The following is a 17603-nucleotide window of genomic DNA, read 5'->3' on the forward strand; positions in this document are numbered from 1 at the left end:
ATTTGAAGCCTACTTGTGACAATAAGAGATTTTCATTTTTCATTTCATTTCATTTCATTTCATTTCAGAAGTGGTCTTAATACCTTAAAATGGAAAACCAGTAAAAACTTGGGAATAAGAATACTGCTCCGAACTATTTTTTTTCCCTTTGGGCGGGCATATTTTTGCACCCTTTTTTTTGAACACGAGTGTAACATTTGCAATTGTTCAGTCCTAGCACCAGTCCTGAGATCAAGGAAGACTGGAAAATTATGGCAGTGTTTCCGCAATTTCCACACTCTCTCCCCGGTATCCTTGGATGCATTTCATCCAGTCCTATTGCCTTAACAACTTTGAAGTACTGACAGCTTCTTCAATACCACCTCCTTATCAGTTTTAACCCCTTCTTGTGCCTTAAATGATCTCTTTCACCATGACCTAGACAGTATCTTCTTGAGTAAAGATAGATGCAAAATAATAATTTCAACTCTGTCCCTGCCTCCTTACGTCAGTCTCTTTTTTTGGCCCCTCACCAGTCCCACTTCTTTTAGCATACTTTCATTATTTATATACCTACTTTGAAATTACCTTTTGTTTTAGCTGCCAGTCCGATTTCATACTTTCCCATTGCTTCTCTTATGCTTTTTTACTCCTTTCTTACTTCCCTTCTGAATCTTCTATATTCAGCATGGTTCTCAGTTGTACTATCCATCTGACATCTATAATAATAATAATCTTTATTGTCACAAGTAGGCTTAAATTAACACTGAAATTAAGTTACTGTGAAAAGCCCCTAGTTGCCACATTCAGGCGCCTGTTCAGGTACACAGAGCAAGAATTCAGAATGTCCAATTCACCTAACAGCATGTCTTTCGGGACTCGTGGGAGGAAACCGGAGCACCCGGAGGAAACTCACGCAGACACAGGGAGAACATGCGGACTCCACACAGACAGTGACCCAAGCCGGAAATTGAACCTGGGACCCTGGTTCAAAAGCAACAATGAGGTTAACGGTGCTCCCCATTATTTAGCTGCTACAACTTCAGGCGAGCACAGATGTCCAGTTTAATGTGGAAATCTAAAAGTTGCTGTTGGCTTCATGAATGTGGCTTTTTGCTGAAATGCTTTGAATGACAAGAATCTGCTATATTTGCATGGTAGATAAAGTGCTAAATTTGCCACAGAAGGTTGTTGTGGTATAGGTTTCACTCTATACCCTTTTAATCATGTAATTGTTAATTATTTGCAAATAACTTTCCTGACAGTCAAAACTAAATGTGTGTCTCATTTTCTTTGAATTTTAGTTGTTAAGAGTTAAATATGTAAAATTTAAATTTTGTTTTGACTTTTCCTTTTTTGTTTCTTTATCACTCAATTTAATCTTTTCTTAATTTCATTTCTCTTTCTTTATTTGATCTGTCATGGTTTAACGATTTAGCTAAATCGCATGGCTTTTAAAGCAGACCAAGGCAGACCAGCAGCACGGTTCAATTCCCGTACCAGCCTCCCTGAACAGGCGCTGGAATGTGGCGACTAGGGGCTTTTCACAGTAACTTCATTGAAGTCTACCCGTGACAATAAGTGATTTTCATTTCATTTCAATTTTCCCAGTCTGCATTGCCTATCCTTCTCAATCCTTGTTCTGTTAATGTCACAGTACTTGAATCTGATTGATTTGAGAGATGGGCACTTGCTTACACTGTTCATGCAGGTCTTGGATATCTGGCTTCCTCTCTCTTATGTTTTCAGCTTACATTCTTGGCAAAGTGCCACACAATGTTTAAAAATCCTAAACCAGCAAAGGCAAGTCTAAGTAATGGCATACACTGTTGATTTCTCTGCCATGGCAAATAATGAGCCATTATATCCATAATACTTGTTTGCATATGTATGCATTTATTATCAGATTGACACTTAATATAACACTTCATTCCATCATACTGTTTATGTTGCATTTCAAATGGAGCATTGATTTAGACCTGGTAGCTACGGCATTATTTAGCAACGACACTAATGTCCACTTTAATTGTAAATTTTTTTGAATGAAAAAGCAGTCAACATGCCTTATCAGATGTTGTGACAGATTTGTCTTTGAATGTGCTTTATTTTAAGTCATTGTCTGGCATAACATAAGGATTTTTTCATTTCTATGTTCTAGGATGCATTTGTTCAAATTGTTCGTTATGAGGGAATAAAGTCACTCTGGAGTGGACTTCCTCCAACATTGTAAGGCTATTTAAATAATGCTGTCATAAGATTAGATACTTGACCTGCAAAGTTGCATTTTTAGAAAACAATGAAACATTCAACTATGCTTCAGCTTAGTGAGGAACTAAACTGCATCCTACCTTGGAACCCTTTGGTAGATGTCCGTTGAAAATAAACATTTAAAATGGCTACAGCAGAAACAGAAAAGGCTAGAAATAATAAGTAGTCACAGGTTTACAGAAGAAGGCAGTGCCTTAGGTCGATGATGATTCGAGGAGAATAAAATTACTATAGCTGAGAGGTAATGATTCCATATGCAGCCTTAGTATGACCTCAATTAAAGTGCTGTGTACAGTATTGAGCTCCACACTATAAGTAGGGATATTGAGATTTTTAGAGAGGGTAAAATGCATGTCGACTTGAATTTTAACTGAGAAAATGTAAAAGTGAAGAAAGATTTCAAAATTGTGTCTTTATTTAGACCAATGCAGGTTATGGGGCAATCTAGTAGAAGGAATGAAACTCGTAACAGGATGAGATAGCAGAGATTTAGAATACAAGGTGAACTTCTTCACACAGAGTTGTGAGGCTGAGGAATTAACGCCCAGAGCTAATGGTTAAGGCAAAAACTCTGCCTGTATTGCAGTTTTAATTGGATAGAAAGATAACAGGAAAGGTGGTTGAAGGAGCTTGAGAAGAGATGTGATCCACAGTATTTCCTTATGTGGTGCGTAACCACCACCATGCACTGGTTGGGATGTACAGCTTGTTTCTGTGTGTTATCTCTCCAAAGATGCCAATTATACTTGGAAGTTATGTTCAAGAAGTACTCTTTTATTAAAACTGAAAAATAACTGGCATATTAATACAATCAGAAAAGTGTATAGCATAATTTCAGTCAAGTAAAATACATGTATATTGAAGAAAAGGAACTGAAATCCCACCCAAAAGAAGATGCAAGCAATAGATGAAAAACATTGAAAATTTAACGGGGAATATAAAACCGGTGGTAATGGAACAGCCATTCATTATACATTTCCCACAACTTCAGTGATGAGAAAAATTGAATAAAGTGTTCACATTCTACTGTCTAAGTTGAGATCTTCTAAAACTCTGTTGGCCATGTCTAAACTCAGCAAGTCCTGTTTCCTCTTCCCCGATCACTCTGTGCTCACTGACCTACATTAGCTCCTGATCAAGCAACATCTTGATTTTAAATTTTTTATCCATTTTCAAATCCCTCCATGATCTTACTCCTTCTGATCTCTGTAATCTTCTCCTTCCCCATAATGCTCCAAGCTACCTGTGCTCCTCTAATTCTAGCCTCTTGAACACCTTCAATTTTAATGATTTCACCATTGCTAGTTGTGCCTTCAGTTGCCTAGCTTTGGAACTCGAGAATTACCACCCTCCACCTGTTTGCCTCTCTGTTTTCTTTATGATTCTTTTTCAAACCAATCTTTTTTTTTACCAAGCCTTTGGTCGTCTGACCTAATTTTTCCTTCCGTGGCTTGATATCGTGCTTTATTTCATAATGCTTCTCTTAAAGGTGCTATATAAATTCTTGAAAGTTCCACCTCATCAGATGGAATGAAGTATAATAGGTGTTCACCAGCATAAAAATGGAAAATAGCAGTTCAATTGGGGGATAACTATACTTGTGGTCTAATCGAGTATCCTCCATCTAAAATGTTATAATCTGCCTTTGCCCACCACTTTAAATAGCTATATTTTCAAATTAAAGCCTGTAGCACAAGGTCAGCATCATGGGTGGTGGTGTGCAAGGCATGGCTCAGTCTGTGACGGTCATGGCTGAACACCTCGAGAACATGTCCCAGTCGCTGGGGACTATGCCCCAAAGGCAGTTGGATATTGCCGAGACACTCTAGAGCGTGGCCCAGTCACAGAGGATCATTAGTGAGGGCATTGGCAGCATGGTGCAGACAATGGGGAACCGCCAGGGATGGCAGAGCCAGATGAGTAGTATGGTGGCACTGAGGTTAGCACGGTGGCTCACCGCGCCAGGGACCCGGGTTTAATTCCAACCTTGGGTGACTGCGGAGTCTGTACCTTCTCCCCCGGGTGCTCCAATCTTCTCCCACAGTCCACAGATGTGCAGGTTAGGTGGATGGCAATCCTATCTATGTTGGCCCATATTGTCTAAGGATGTGCAGGTTAGGTTACAGGATTATGTGGATGGGGTGGGTGGGCCTAGGTAGTGTGCTCTTTCAGAGGGTTGGTACAGGCTGAATAAACCTCCTTCTGCACTGTTGGGATTCGATGACGCAGGGGCCTCTGGAGCTCTCACCAGCTGCCCCTACATCCAAAGGTGGCCCCCAGGACCCTACAGGAGGAGGAAGCGCTGGAGACCGACCCTAGAGCCACCCAACAGGAAGACAATGGCGGTCTCCAGAGTTACCCCAGCTGTATCAGTCAGCGGCTGGAACCAGAGTGGCACGGTGAGTTATGTGCCATGGGCAAGTCGGCAGGGACACTCTGGCACCAGGCCCTCCAGAGGACGCATGCTGGGGCATCAAAGGGCACAGAAAGCTCTGATGGGAACACACCTAGACATACGGCAGAGCACGGAGGGCTAAGACGATCATCGGCGGCTAGGGACCGTTGTGGACCATAAAAACACATTACCCCAAGACATATGAAGCCTCTGTTAGTTATTCTGCACTGCGGACCAGCCTGCAACCCCCCCCCCTTCCCGGGCACAGTGGTCCTAAATTGGGGCCCCCGAGGCATACCACATGCAGATGATGGGTGTGAGTGTCCTGTCAGAAGAGAGACAGGAGTCAGACGATGGCATAGATTGAGGAGCACTGGAGCTTATCTCACAGCAGGTTTTCATCAGCCTCCTGCCTTGTATATTGACCCACTGACAGTGTCGACACAAACCCATCACGCTGAAGTGATGTTACACAGACCCTGGGTGGGTGGAACAGGGTGCGGGGAGGGGGCGGGCGGGGGGGGAGATAAATGAGTGGACTGGTGGGAAATGGTCGGAAGGAGGGTTGGAGGCTTTGACGCAGACTCATGGGTGGTCGGGAGGGAGGGGGGAGTTGGGTGGGAAGCGGAGAGGAGATGAGATGACGGATTAATCCTTTCCTATAGAAGCGGATGAGAGCCTCCCTGGTCCTCCGAGCATACCGGACCCTCACGGCTGCTTGTCCTCCATCCACCCAGCTGCTCCCGTGGGTACTCAGCGGGCTTGTTCTCCGGGTCAAGCCCCTCCTCATTGTCCTTCTCGGTATCCCTCCACTTACAGCACGTCACTCTGTAGCTGTGCCATGGTGTGGAGGGCAGAGCAGACCACCACAAAGCGGGCGATCCTCTGGGGGGGGGTGCACCGCAGTGCACCATCAGAGTGGTCGAGGCATCAGATCCTCATTTTGGACAGTTCGATGCACTACTCTTTCCCCAGATGTGGGACGGCCAGGTTCCCAGGGTATGGGGCGGGCCCCTGCACATGGGATGTCCTTCGAGTCTTCTCGGGCGTCTGGCTGCCTGGAATGCCAGCAGCACCTTGAAGGAAGCTGCTGCAGGATCCACAATACCATCCATAATGTGACATCTGTAAAGAATTGGAGAGTGCTGCCGTCACCCCCACCCTTATGCTTCCCGCCTTCTGAGTGCTATCGAACAAGCTGATTGTGCTGGGGGATACCCCGTCCTGCACACATGCACCCCGGCCACAGTAGGGGCCCCTGGGCTGGTCGAGGGGCTACCCCAGTGCTGAAGTACAGCTCTACGGTGTTTGATTGTTAGCTGCTGCCTCTGTGGTGTTGGCGCCTCCAATGTTCCTGCGAAGTGTGATTCTCTGATTGTGATGTTAGGCAATAACACTCGCCTGCGACATGGCATGTGGACCCATGGGAATCCACTTGAGAGCTGTGAAGTGCTTGTGTAACTAACAATGCCTATTCCCTATTAGTGATAGCCTTCAGCTGTGCAGCCAAAGGCCGCCACAGTCTGAGGGAGTTAAAGTGACCTTCACCGTATGACCACAGACAGAGCGTTGTCCTGTAAGTGTTCGGTGGGACGAAACCACACAGCAGCAGAAGTTGCCCCTGATATCGGCGCACAATCCGGGGCTGGCTGTTGGAGCTGAGCCCCTCACCCCCAGCCCAGGGGTGACCACCCCAGTGACTGATTGCCCAATTTTGAAGATGGCTACCCCCCATCTCTGATTTCCTCAACGGCCATGCGCTAGCTTCACCTTTTTAAATAGGTGTGTTAAAGGGCACCCCATGACTACTCGCTGGGCAGCCGATTAGATCACAGGAATCCGTTCAATAGGGGGTCTGTCACGTTACCAATATGGAGATGGGCCTCAATTGGTGGTGATTGGTTTCTCACCATGTCTAGGGAGAATCCGGAACCCGCCAATGGGAGTGAGCCAGTTAGGTCTGAAACCGATCGCCGCCCGGCACGGATCCCAATTTCAGCCTCTCCCGTGGTCTAACCGGATTGCACGGATCTGCGCCGGGTGCAACACGGCCGTTAGATTGCATGCAAATTCTTTTTGAGGAGAAATCGTTTCATCATCTTTGTCTTTTATAAATTTAGAATACCCAATTCATTTTTTTTTCCAGTTAAGGGGCAATTTAGCCTGGCCAATTCACCTACCCTGCACATCCTTGGGTTGTGGGGGTGCGACCCATGCAGTCATGGGGAGAATGTGCAAACTCCACAAGGACAGTGACCTCGGGCTGGGATCGAACATGGGCCCCCGGTGCCGCGAGGCAGCAGTGCCAACCACCGTGCCTCCCCTTGATTGACCATCTTGATGAGTTTATTAATGAGGTAGTAGAGAGTTAAGTAATGCATGTCATACATTGTGTATACAGACTTCCAAATGGTGTTTGGTGTACTGAATAGGCTTGTTTGAAAAAAGTTTAAACCCGTGGGATAAAGGGGGCAGTAGCAGTATGGATACCAAATTGGATACACGGGATAGAAAGCCTAGTTGTGGTTGATGGCTTTATTTTGAGCTGGACGAAGGTATACGGTCTTCCTCAGGATTCAGAAATAGGACCACAGCTGTTTTTGATATACATTAATGACTTCTACTTGGGGTGCAGGGCACAAGATTGAAATTTACAGATGAGACAAATCGAAAGTGTCTAAATAGTGAGAAGATAGACTTATTCAGAGGTAGTTTCTTGTGATCCATAATGATCTGCTTCCACTCCAGCTCAATAGGTTCTCAGATGACCGAGAAGTCCAACACATGGGGCGAAATTCTCCCGAAACGGCGCGATGTCTGCCGACTGGCGCCCAAAACGGGGCCTTTGTTGCCCCGCCAGCTGGCGCGGAAATGACATGTCGGGGCGGCGCATGCGCGGGAGCGTCAGCGGGTGCTGACAGTTTCCCGCGCATGCGCAGTGGAGGGAGTCTCTTCTGCCTCCGCCATGGTGGAGACCGTGGCGGAGGCGGAAGGGAAAGGGTGCCCCCATGGCACAGGCCCGCCCGCGGATCGGTGGGCCCCGATCGCGGGCCAGGCCACCGTGGGGGCACCCCCCTGGGTCAGATCGCCCCGCGCCCCTCCCCAGGACCCCGGAGCCCGCCCATGCCGCCTTGTCCCGCCGGTAAATAGGTGCTTTAATTTACGCCGGCGGGACAGGCAATTTATCGGCGGGACTTCGGCCCATTCGGGCCGGAGAATCGAGCGGGGGGCCCGCCAACCGGCGCGGCGCGATTCCCGCCCCCACCGAATCTCCGGTGCCGGCGGGGGGTCGGAGAATGACGCCCATGATCTGCAAACTCTGCCATGTGCAGAGCAAGTGGCACTTGGAGGCCGAGTAGATGAGTTGTTAGGAAGTTTGTATGCACTCTCCAATGCCTTGACTTTTGCTTCTGCATATTCCTGATAAAGTCGCCCTTAACTTTGGGTCAAAAGCCAGAGAATCCCATGAATCATTAGGGATGTTTTGCCTCTTTAGTGATGTTGTTAAAACATCCCTGAAGTATTCCAATTGTCTTTTTCGGAGTCTCCTGTCAGAATCGAGTTCCAGGTAGAGCAGTTGCTTCTGGGATCTGTTGTCAGGCATATGAACAACTTGCTCTGCCCAGCAAAGCTTATTCCAAGTGCTTAGCGCCATGATGGGTGGTGGCGCTGTTATTGGAGTATCTTTTTTGCCACCAGATGTGTAGGATCTTAGGAAGGCACAACTGGTCGCACTTCTCCATTGCTTTGAGGTGCCATCTATAGATTGTCCAAGTCTCTGAAGCGTATAGGAGCATGGGGATTGCTGCTGACTAGTTTTTAAAAAAATGTCATGCCCATGGTCTTGCGTTTAAGATCCATGCCCTCAAAAGGGGAGACAGTGGCATTGTGGTAGTGTCACTTAACTAGTAATCCAGAGGTTAGGCCAGTGTTCTGGGCGCATGTGTTCAAATCCCACCAAGACATCAGGTGGAATTTAAATGAATAAATCTGGAAGTGAAGGCTGGTCTCTGTAACAGTGACCATAGCAACTATCATTGATTGCTATGAAGCCCTTGGGTTCATTAATGGCCTTTAGGGAAGGAAATCTGGTGTTTTTACCTGGTTTGGACGACATGTGTCCACAGCAATGTAATTGACTCTTAATTGGCTCAGCACTCCATTCAAGGGGCAATTAAGGATGGGCAACAAATGTTGGCCATGCCAGCAATGACCACATCCCACTAAAGAATAAGGGGAAAATACTCTTCCTCTCGTGTTTACAATAACCTCTTGCTCAGTTTCTGAATGAGCACCCTCACCAGCATCATCTGCATACTGAAACTCAATGAATTAGGTTTGAGTGATTTTGGTTGGGATTATTTTGGGAAGTTAGTAATAGATTTCAAAAGGATATTGGGCTGTTGTAAATACAGATGAAAATCAACACAGAGGTATGAGACCTGGGTGGCATGGTCGTGCAGTGGTTAGCACTGCTGCCTCACAGCACCGAGGACCCGGTTTCGATCCCGGCCCTGAGTCACTGTCTGTGAGGAGTCTGCACATTCTCCACGTGTCTGCGTGGGTCTCACCCCCACAACCCAAAGATGTGGAAGGTAGGTGGATTAGCCACACTAAAATGCCTCTTAATTGGAAAAAAATAATTGGGTACTCTAAATTAAGTGTGAGAGCAGTCATTTTGATAGGCCGCATGAGGGTAGAATGCAAGCTAAGTGGTATAATTTTATTCAAAAAACAGAACCCTGGTGACATTGCCCATTAACTGCTTTGTTAATCTGTAATCTAAATTGACATACAGGCAGATTTTAATGGCGACCCCCATCGGTGAGTTCAGAGGTGGGGGGGGGAGGGGTGCGGGGAGGGCATGATTGGGTGTGGGGACAATGGGGTGGAGTTCCTGCCGCTTTTTTTCTGAAGAAGTCTGGGATTGGAAAGCTTGCAAACAGCTTTCCTGCTTGGAGGCCAGTTGAGATTCTTATGTGGCCTCTTGTTCTCTATGTTCTTGAGGAACCCCTACTGCTGGTATTCAACCACACAGTTTTGCCATCCAGGAGGGCTTGAGGGGGTGCCCTTTAATTCTCAGGTATTCTGTGCTTGATTGAAGGACCCAACACCGAGAAATGGGGGAGAGGTTTCCACAGGAAACCACCCCTTAACTTTATTTTTGTCGATCTCGCCCATGACCAGTACGACACCACCCTCCTTGGAAACCCATCTCGCCCACTTGGCTGACTGCAGAGAGTCCTTGCCAATTCTCTGCATTGGCCCCAGTGCAATGCTGACTGTGGCTGTCACTTCCAGTGGCTCTGCCAGTATTGCAGAGCTACTGACTTCTGATTGGCCGGCAGCTTTTGGATGCAGGTTTTTCACCCTGCTTCAGGCTTAATTCAGTTGGAGGCCTGATGCTGCACTGAAATAGCACCAGGCAACATGGGGCTCCCATCGGTTTCCAACCAATGGACAGATCCCCTGTTGCCAAACTAAATTGCGCCACTGGTATAGAAAAGCCAGGAAGTTTTGCAAAATTTCCATTAAACAATAGTTTGCGCTCAGCTCTAATATTGTGCCCAATTCCTGGCATCATGCTGTAGGAAGGATATCAAGTCTTTGGAGGTTCAGCAAATAGATTTACTTGAATAGTTGTTTAGATAAATAGAGGATAGGAGCAGGAGGAGGCCTTTTGGCCCTTCGAGCCAAATTATTTAAAATCATGAAGGGTTTACATAGAGAAATTGTTTCCAGTGGCTGAAGGGTCGATGGCCGAATACTAACAGATTTATGGTGATTGCCAATTTGAGGGGGAAAATACATTTTTATTTTGCAATGAGTGGTTTGGATTTGGAATATACTGCCTGACCGTGTGGTGAAAATAAATGTACTTGGTCACTTTCAAAAGGGGATTGGATAAATACTTGAAGGGGAAAAAATTCCAAGAACTGGACATAGAGGAAAGAACATCACTAACTAGATTGCCTTTCAAAACTGCCAGAGCAGACTCCATGGGCTGAATATGTCCTGTGCTGTACTATTCTATGATTCTATGAAAGCAAATACTTGAGCAAGCAGTTTTATCTGACCTTGGTTGGCAGTTTTGTTGCGTTTACATTTTTAAAAAAAGCTTGCTATGTCTCGAGTCCGTTCCGGTGTTCAAACCTACTGCTTTAAGAAATTTGAATTAACTTTGTCTTCCCACATAACCTTTGTATATCTATCATTAGAGTTGGCAAAAATAACTTTATTGAGAAAGGATGTTTTTCATCCAACTGATGCATTTCTCCAACAGATGTATCTAATTGCTGACCAAAAGTGTCTGTCTTGACTTCTACCTATCCAACCTCTTCTAACCTACAGTGTTTGTACAATTGTCAGTTGTCCTCAAGACAATGTTATTTTCAGATGGTGTTTCTCTTCTAATTCTAATTTTGATTGATTTAATAAAGACCAATTTCTGTTGCTTTCTGTTCTTCATGTTTATCTCTACCATATCTGCAGATAGTTAATTCTCTCTCTGGATTCTGATAAGACTGTTGATTGTAATTAATATTTCTCCGATCATCTTCAGTGTTTGCATTTCATCCATGTTGCTATTTTGAATATCCTTCACCTCTGCCTGCCTACCTTTCTCTTGATACCTAACCTGTATTCATTCTGTCTTTTAAACAAAGTGAATCCTCTTGCCTCTTAAATTGCACATTAACATTTTTTCGAAAAGTCTTAAGTTGTGATTACTGTCACTCTTGGTGCCTACATTGCACACGTCAGATATTCCACTCTTTATAGCTGCATTAGGCATCGCAAAAGCCTTTTAAAAGAAAGTCAAATTGTGCATTCTAAGCTACTGTTAACATTGTTTCCCATTAGAGCTAATATAACGGATAGCTTATTTCCTCACAAGTATTTCCACTTGGGCTATAATTGATGAATCGTCTTCTGAGTTTCCCCCTCCCCCCGACCAGCTTTGCAAACATCTGGGAAAAATATTCAGTTGGCCTCGGGCCTTCCACCCCCTCCAGCAGCCCCACAATCCTGAGGCTTTGTCTCTTTGACCTGTTCTCCGGGTGCCCGACCTTTGGCCTCAGGCTCATGTTTCTCATCTCCACCATCAACATCTCGGTTTCCACCGAGGCAATTTGGTTGCTATACTGCAACAAGATTCCCTCTCCAGACTTCACCTCTCCATGTTCTTTCGCTGAAGTTTCTTTTCTCTGAAGTTTTTCCCAACTTCTCCCTTATTGGGCCAAGCGCCTCCTAGATAGACTTTTTGAGGGTCTCCATCATCTCCCTTCCTTGCCTTTCAAAATGTTTCTCAAATTGTTTTTCGAATTTGTGTGCCATTATCCCAGTCTGTGTTTCCACTGTGATGGGAGCGGCCACACCCACCAAGGTCATCTCCGCCATCGTCCTTCCCAATGCCCAATGAGCTTCGCACTCTCTCTGGCTCCATCAAAGGACTACCACTCGTACCCTTCTTTTCAACAGCCTTTTTTGCAACTTTTGTCGACCAGTGCCTTATATACACCTAGATGGGTAAGATTTGTCCACCAACTTCCCCTGGGAACTGAGCAAAAAAAAAAAAAAAGGATCTTGGCGGGAGCTACCATGAATACGACCTTCTACATGCTGCCATTGGAACGTCTTTTTCTTACTTGCACTACATGGCCATCAGCATGTCTTTACATTACATTGTTACATCAAAAGGTGATACCTCTATATAAGGAAAAACTACTCTCCTCGTAAGAGAATTTGAATCTGATGTTCAGTAAGATTTGCAATTCAAAGATTAGGTTGAACATATTAAAAATATTGACACACAGGATTATTGCAATCATAGAGACTCCACAGACCTTCAAAAATGGTGGATGGGACCCGGATCTGGATGCGCCCACCCAAACCCCCCATCATATCCGACTAAAGGAAAGGAAGGGGCGAGGCTCACTGAGGGAAACCCAAACTTGGCAGGCCGTTTGAACTACAGAGTCCATTTTCATTGTAGCAATGGTCTGTGGTGTGAGAGTCTCACATTTATGGAGAAGACTCAAAGGTTCATGAGGGCTGGGTAAGGTCTGTGAAACTCTTTCTCTCTCTCTCTCTCTCTCTCTCTCTCTCTCTCTCTCTCTCTCTCTTCCCCCCCCCCAAAAAAAACCCCTGTTTTGTTTTAGGAAAAAGTCTGTTGCGTCACTGGGAATTGAAAGTAACCTGTTCTAGTTGTTACAAAATAGCTGTTCAATATTACCATTGGGGTTATCATTATATTGGTATTAATGCTGGGCTACTTTCCACAATCTACAATTTTCCCAATAGGGACATGCAAGTTCATAATTTTTTTTTAATGATTCCAATTAAGGGCAATTTACATCCCCTGCACATCCCTGGCCGTAGGGGTGGGACCCATGAAGACATGGGGACAATATGCAAACTCCACACGGGCAGTGACCCGTGGCCAGTACCGAAGCCAGGTACTCGGTGCAGTGAGGCAGCAGTGCTAGCCACTGTGCTGCCCAAGTTCATAGTTTGATTGACAGCTCAGATTATATTAAAGGATTAGCTGGCTGTCTTTTAAAAAAAATTTAGAGTTCCCAATTCATTTTTTTCAATTAAGGGGCAATTTAGCGTGGCCAATCCACCTAGCCTGTACATCTTTGGGTTGTGGGGGCGAAACCCAGGCAAACACGGGGAGACTGTGCAAACTCCACACGGACAGTGTCCCAGAACCGGGATCGAACCTGGGACCTCAGCGTTGTGAAGCAGCAGTGCTAACCACTGCGCCACCGTGCTGCCCCCAATGTATGGATGATTGACACTTTGATTGGGGTGTAATAAAAATGAGTTTTTATAAGAAAGTAGAAAGTTGTGAACTTTTTAAAGCCCATTTAAAAAAAAAAAATGTTTTTATTACCTTGTAAAGCAAAACACATAGGATCTAGGAAATATAACCGGACCGGGGTGGGGGGGGGGATCTTTCCTCCCCTCTCTTCCATTCTCTCCTTTTTTACAGATCATGTAACTAGGGTGGGGGGGCACCTGGGAGTGGTGCCCCCTAATGCTTTTTACATTCTTTTGTGTAGTTCCCTCTGCATCGGCCATTGCTCGTTTCTCCTTCCCATTTTTCTTTGCGTTCACTCGCCGTGCTGAGGTTGCTGCCACTGTTGTCTTCCTCTGTGAAAGCCCTTTTTTTGTTACCCCCATCCCACTGTCACTTAAGGTCTGTTGGTTCACTACAGTGTATGGTGAGTGAATAGGCTTAAGTGCCATAACTTCATGTATGGGTGCAGTCTGAAGGTGATTGGGGTTGATTGGGAGGCATTCATTGGCATGGGGGTAGAGGGCCATGGGGGGTGGGGGGGGGGGTGCATAGGCACTCTCCCAACTGCCATTTCAAAAGGCCTCTCAAATCACCCTGTCTCTGTGAAAAGTCAGCCTATTAGGTCAATTGACTAAAAGCCTGGTCAAAGAGGAAGATTTTAAGGGTTGCTTGAAAGGATGAATGAGAGTTGTCGAGCAGGAATTCAAGAGCTTGGGAGCCTGGGCAACTGAAGGCATTGCCTGGACCTAAGTTGACCTTAAGTTTAGGGAGTGTAGTATGTGAGGGGCCAGTCAGAAGAAGGAGTTTTACAGTTTGGCCAGGCGGGCTAGTGGAATGGAGGGATGTGACAGGCAACTGATCCAATAGTCTCAATCTTAGTGACAGACATCTCTGAACTGTTATCACTTGCTGGAGGTGAGTGGAATAAGGGTAGAGGGGACAGGGGAGAGAGATTTTAGAAAGATGGTCTGCAGATGAGAAAAGCCAGCATTATGTTTTCATTCCAGGATAACCCTGGAATTTTGAGCAGTTTTAGCAGGATAGAATAGAGAGGTACTATTAATTAATGTTTTCAATCCTGATTCTCTACAAATTGTGAAGGAAAGCTTGGATTTTTACAGACCCCGGTTTTACAACACTTTCTGTCATTATTCCCTTTGGCATGCGGAATGTTATTGTGAGTTATCATAGAATTTACAGTGCATAAGGAAGCCATTCGGCCCATCAAGTCTGCACCAGCTCTTGGAAAGAGCACCCCACCCAAGGTCCACGCCTCCACCCTATCCCCATAACCCAGTAACCCCACCCAACACTAAGGGCAATTTTGGACACTAAGGGCAATTTAGCATGGCCAATCCACCTAACCCACACATCTTTGGACTGTGGGAGGAGACTGGAGCACCCGGAGGAAACCCACGCACACACGGGGAGAATGTGAAGACTCCGCACAGACAGTGGCCCAAGCCGGGAATCGAACCCAGGTCCCTGGAGCTGTGAAGCAATTGTGCTAACCACAATGCTACCGTGCTGCCCTTAATTGTTCAATTTCTTGGATCTTATTTCACAATATAGTGGCAAAACAGGCACAAATCATGCATTCTGCTACAGCAGAAAATGTATATAGCTATTCTAGCTATAGTAGAAATCTGCAAGCTCTCTAAGTAAGAAGAAAGAAAAGCCTTCATCAGGAGACTAATCTTAAATCTACAGTTCCAGCTTAAGGCTGAATCATTTTTTGACCATTCACTTATGATTCAACACACCATTTTTAATTGTTCATTCTGGAGTTTTAAACTTCTCGCTTATCTACAAACCTGCCAAACACTAATTAGCAATGTTATAATTGCTACCATGTGGATCATGAGGAACACATGCAACGACAATCCATCCAAGATGCTTTGGGTGTGCTTTGCAAACAAGATGAGCTCCTAATATCTGTAACCTCCTTTATGGGCGGCACAACTGCGCATTGGTTAGCACTGTTTCACAGCACCAGGGTCACAGGTTCAATTCCCGGCTTAGGTCACTGTCTGTGTGGAGTCTGCACGCTCTTTCCGTGTCTGCATGGGTTTCCTCCGGTTTCTTCCCACAAATCTCGAAAGACGTGTTGTTAGGTAATTTGGACATTCTGAATTCTCCCTCAGAACAGGCGCCGGACTGTGGTGACTAGAGGATTTTCACAGTAACTACATTGCAGTGTTAATGTAAGCCTTCTTGTGACAATAATAATAAAGATTATATTGTTTGTAACTAGTTTAGCAAATTCTAAGTATCTGACTTAATAATTTAAATACAAAGAATTATTTTATGGCCAAACTTTACAGCCATCCAGAAGGCTTTAGTCTAGAGGGCACCTTTACTTTTAGCTGAGATAGAAAGATATCCAGTGTAATTGGGGAAACTGTACAGCTATTCGACTATAGTGTACTTTTCCCTTACGCTCATGAAAGACCAGACAAAGACTCTTGGAGTTATGAACACGTTATGAATGGAGTTTGTTGCAGTTCTAACGAAGCTGGTGGCATATGCAGCTCGCACATCAGACAACTCTGCTTCTTGTCCTGTACAGACAACTATACTTCACATTGAGATCCAGGAAATAGGCATATACTAATCACTTGTTACTAGTTACCTGTCCACTCATGACTATCGATTAGAACAAAGAAAATTACAGCACAGGAACAGGCCCTTTGGCCCTCCCAGCCGCGCCGATCCACATCCTTTATCTAAGCCTGTCTTCTATTTTCCAAGGATCTACTTCCCTCTGGTCCCCGCCCGTTCATATATCTGTCTAGATGCATGTTGAATGATGCTATTGTGCCTGCCTCTACCACCTCCGCTGGCAAGGCATTCCAGGCACCCACCACTCTCTGCGTAAAAAAACCTGCTACGCACATCTCCCTTAAACTTTCCCCCTCTCACCTTGAAATCATGACCCCTTGTAATTGACACCCCCACTCTTGGAAAAAGCTTGTTGCTATCCACCCTGTCCATACCTCATAATTTTGTAGACCTCAATCAGGTCCCCCCTCGACCTCCGCCTTTCCAACGAAAACAATCCTAATCTACTCAACCTTTCTTCATAGCTAGCACCCTCCATACCAGGCAACATCCTGGTGAACCTCCTCTGCACCCTCTCTAAAGCATCCACATCCTTCTGGTAATATGGCGACCAGAACTGCACACAGTATTCCAAATGTGGCCTAACCAAAGTCCTATACAACTGTAACATGACCTGCCGACTCTTGTACTCAATACCCCGTCCGATGAAGGCAAGCATGCTGTATGCCTTCTTGACCACTCTATCGACCTGCATTGCCACCTTCAGGGTACAATGGACCTGAACTCCCAGATCTCTCTGTACATCAATTTTCCCCAGGACTCTTCCATTGACCTATAGTCCGCTCTTGAATTAGATTTTCCAAAATGCATCACCTCGCATTGGCCTGGATTGAACTCCATCTGCCATTTCTCTGCCCAACTCTCCAATCTATTTATATTATGCTGTATTCTCTGACAGTCCTCCTCGCTATCTGCAACTCCACCAATCTTAGTATCATCTGCAAACTTGCTAATCAAACCACCTATACCTTCGTCCAGATCATTCATGTATATCACAAACAATAGTGGTCCATGCACGGATCCCTGTGGAACACCACTAGTCACCTTTCTCCATTTTGAGACACTCCCTTCCACCACTACTCTCTGATTCCTGTTGCCCAGCCAGTTCTTTATCCATCTAGCTAGTACACCCTGAACCCCATACGACTTCACTTTTTCCATCAAACTGCCATGGGAAACTTTATCAAACTCATCAAGGTTTGCATCATGCAGGGCAGCACGGTGGCACAGTGGTTAGCACTGCTGCCTCAGGGCACCGAAGATCCGGGTTCCATCCCGGCTCCAGGTCACTGTCCGTGTTGAATTGGCCATGCTAAATTGGCCCTGAATTGGAATAAAAGAATTGGGTACTCTAAATTTTTTTTAAAAAGGTTTACATCCTGCATAGTATATGAGAATAATTAACCAATCACATCAAAGGTCTACATGCTTAATTAAACTACCCAATAAATACAAAGGCATATGTTGTTTTGCAAATATTTATCACCAGCTCCCCATTATCAAGATGTGGCTATCGCTCACCTACTTGTCTGACTC

At 45.4% G+C, this 17603-nt stretch overlaps 1 protein-coding gene across 2 annotated transcripts in view; it reads left to right on the forward strand.

Annotated features, from left to right (window-relative positions):
- The window catches only part of slc25a40 (solute carrier family 25 member 40), a 97028-nt gene that overhangs the window by 38609 nt on the left and 40816 nt on the right, over positions 1-17603 (forward strand). For both annotated transcript variants that reach the window (XM_072508637.1, XM_072508636.1), the window contains exon 5: positions 2138-2205. In XM_072508637.1, coding sequence (XP_072364738.1) covers positions 2138-2205 — 68 coding nt within the window. The remainder of the gene's footprint in view (positions 1-2137; positions 2206-17603) is intronic.

This window comes from Scyliorhinus torazame, chromosome 6 (assembly GCF_047496885.1).
Source record: "Scyliorhinus torazame isolate Kashiwa2021f chromosome 6, sScyTor2.1, whole genome shotgun sequence".
In the NCBI taxonomy this organism is placed as follows: domain Eukaryota; kingdom Metazoa; phylum Chordata; class Chondrichthyes; order Carcharhiniformes; family Scyliorhinidae; genus Scyliorhinus; species Scyliorhinus torazame.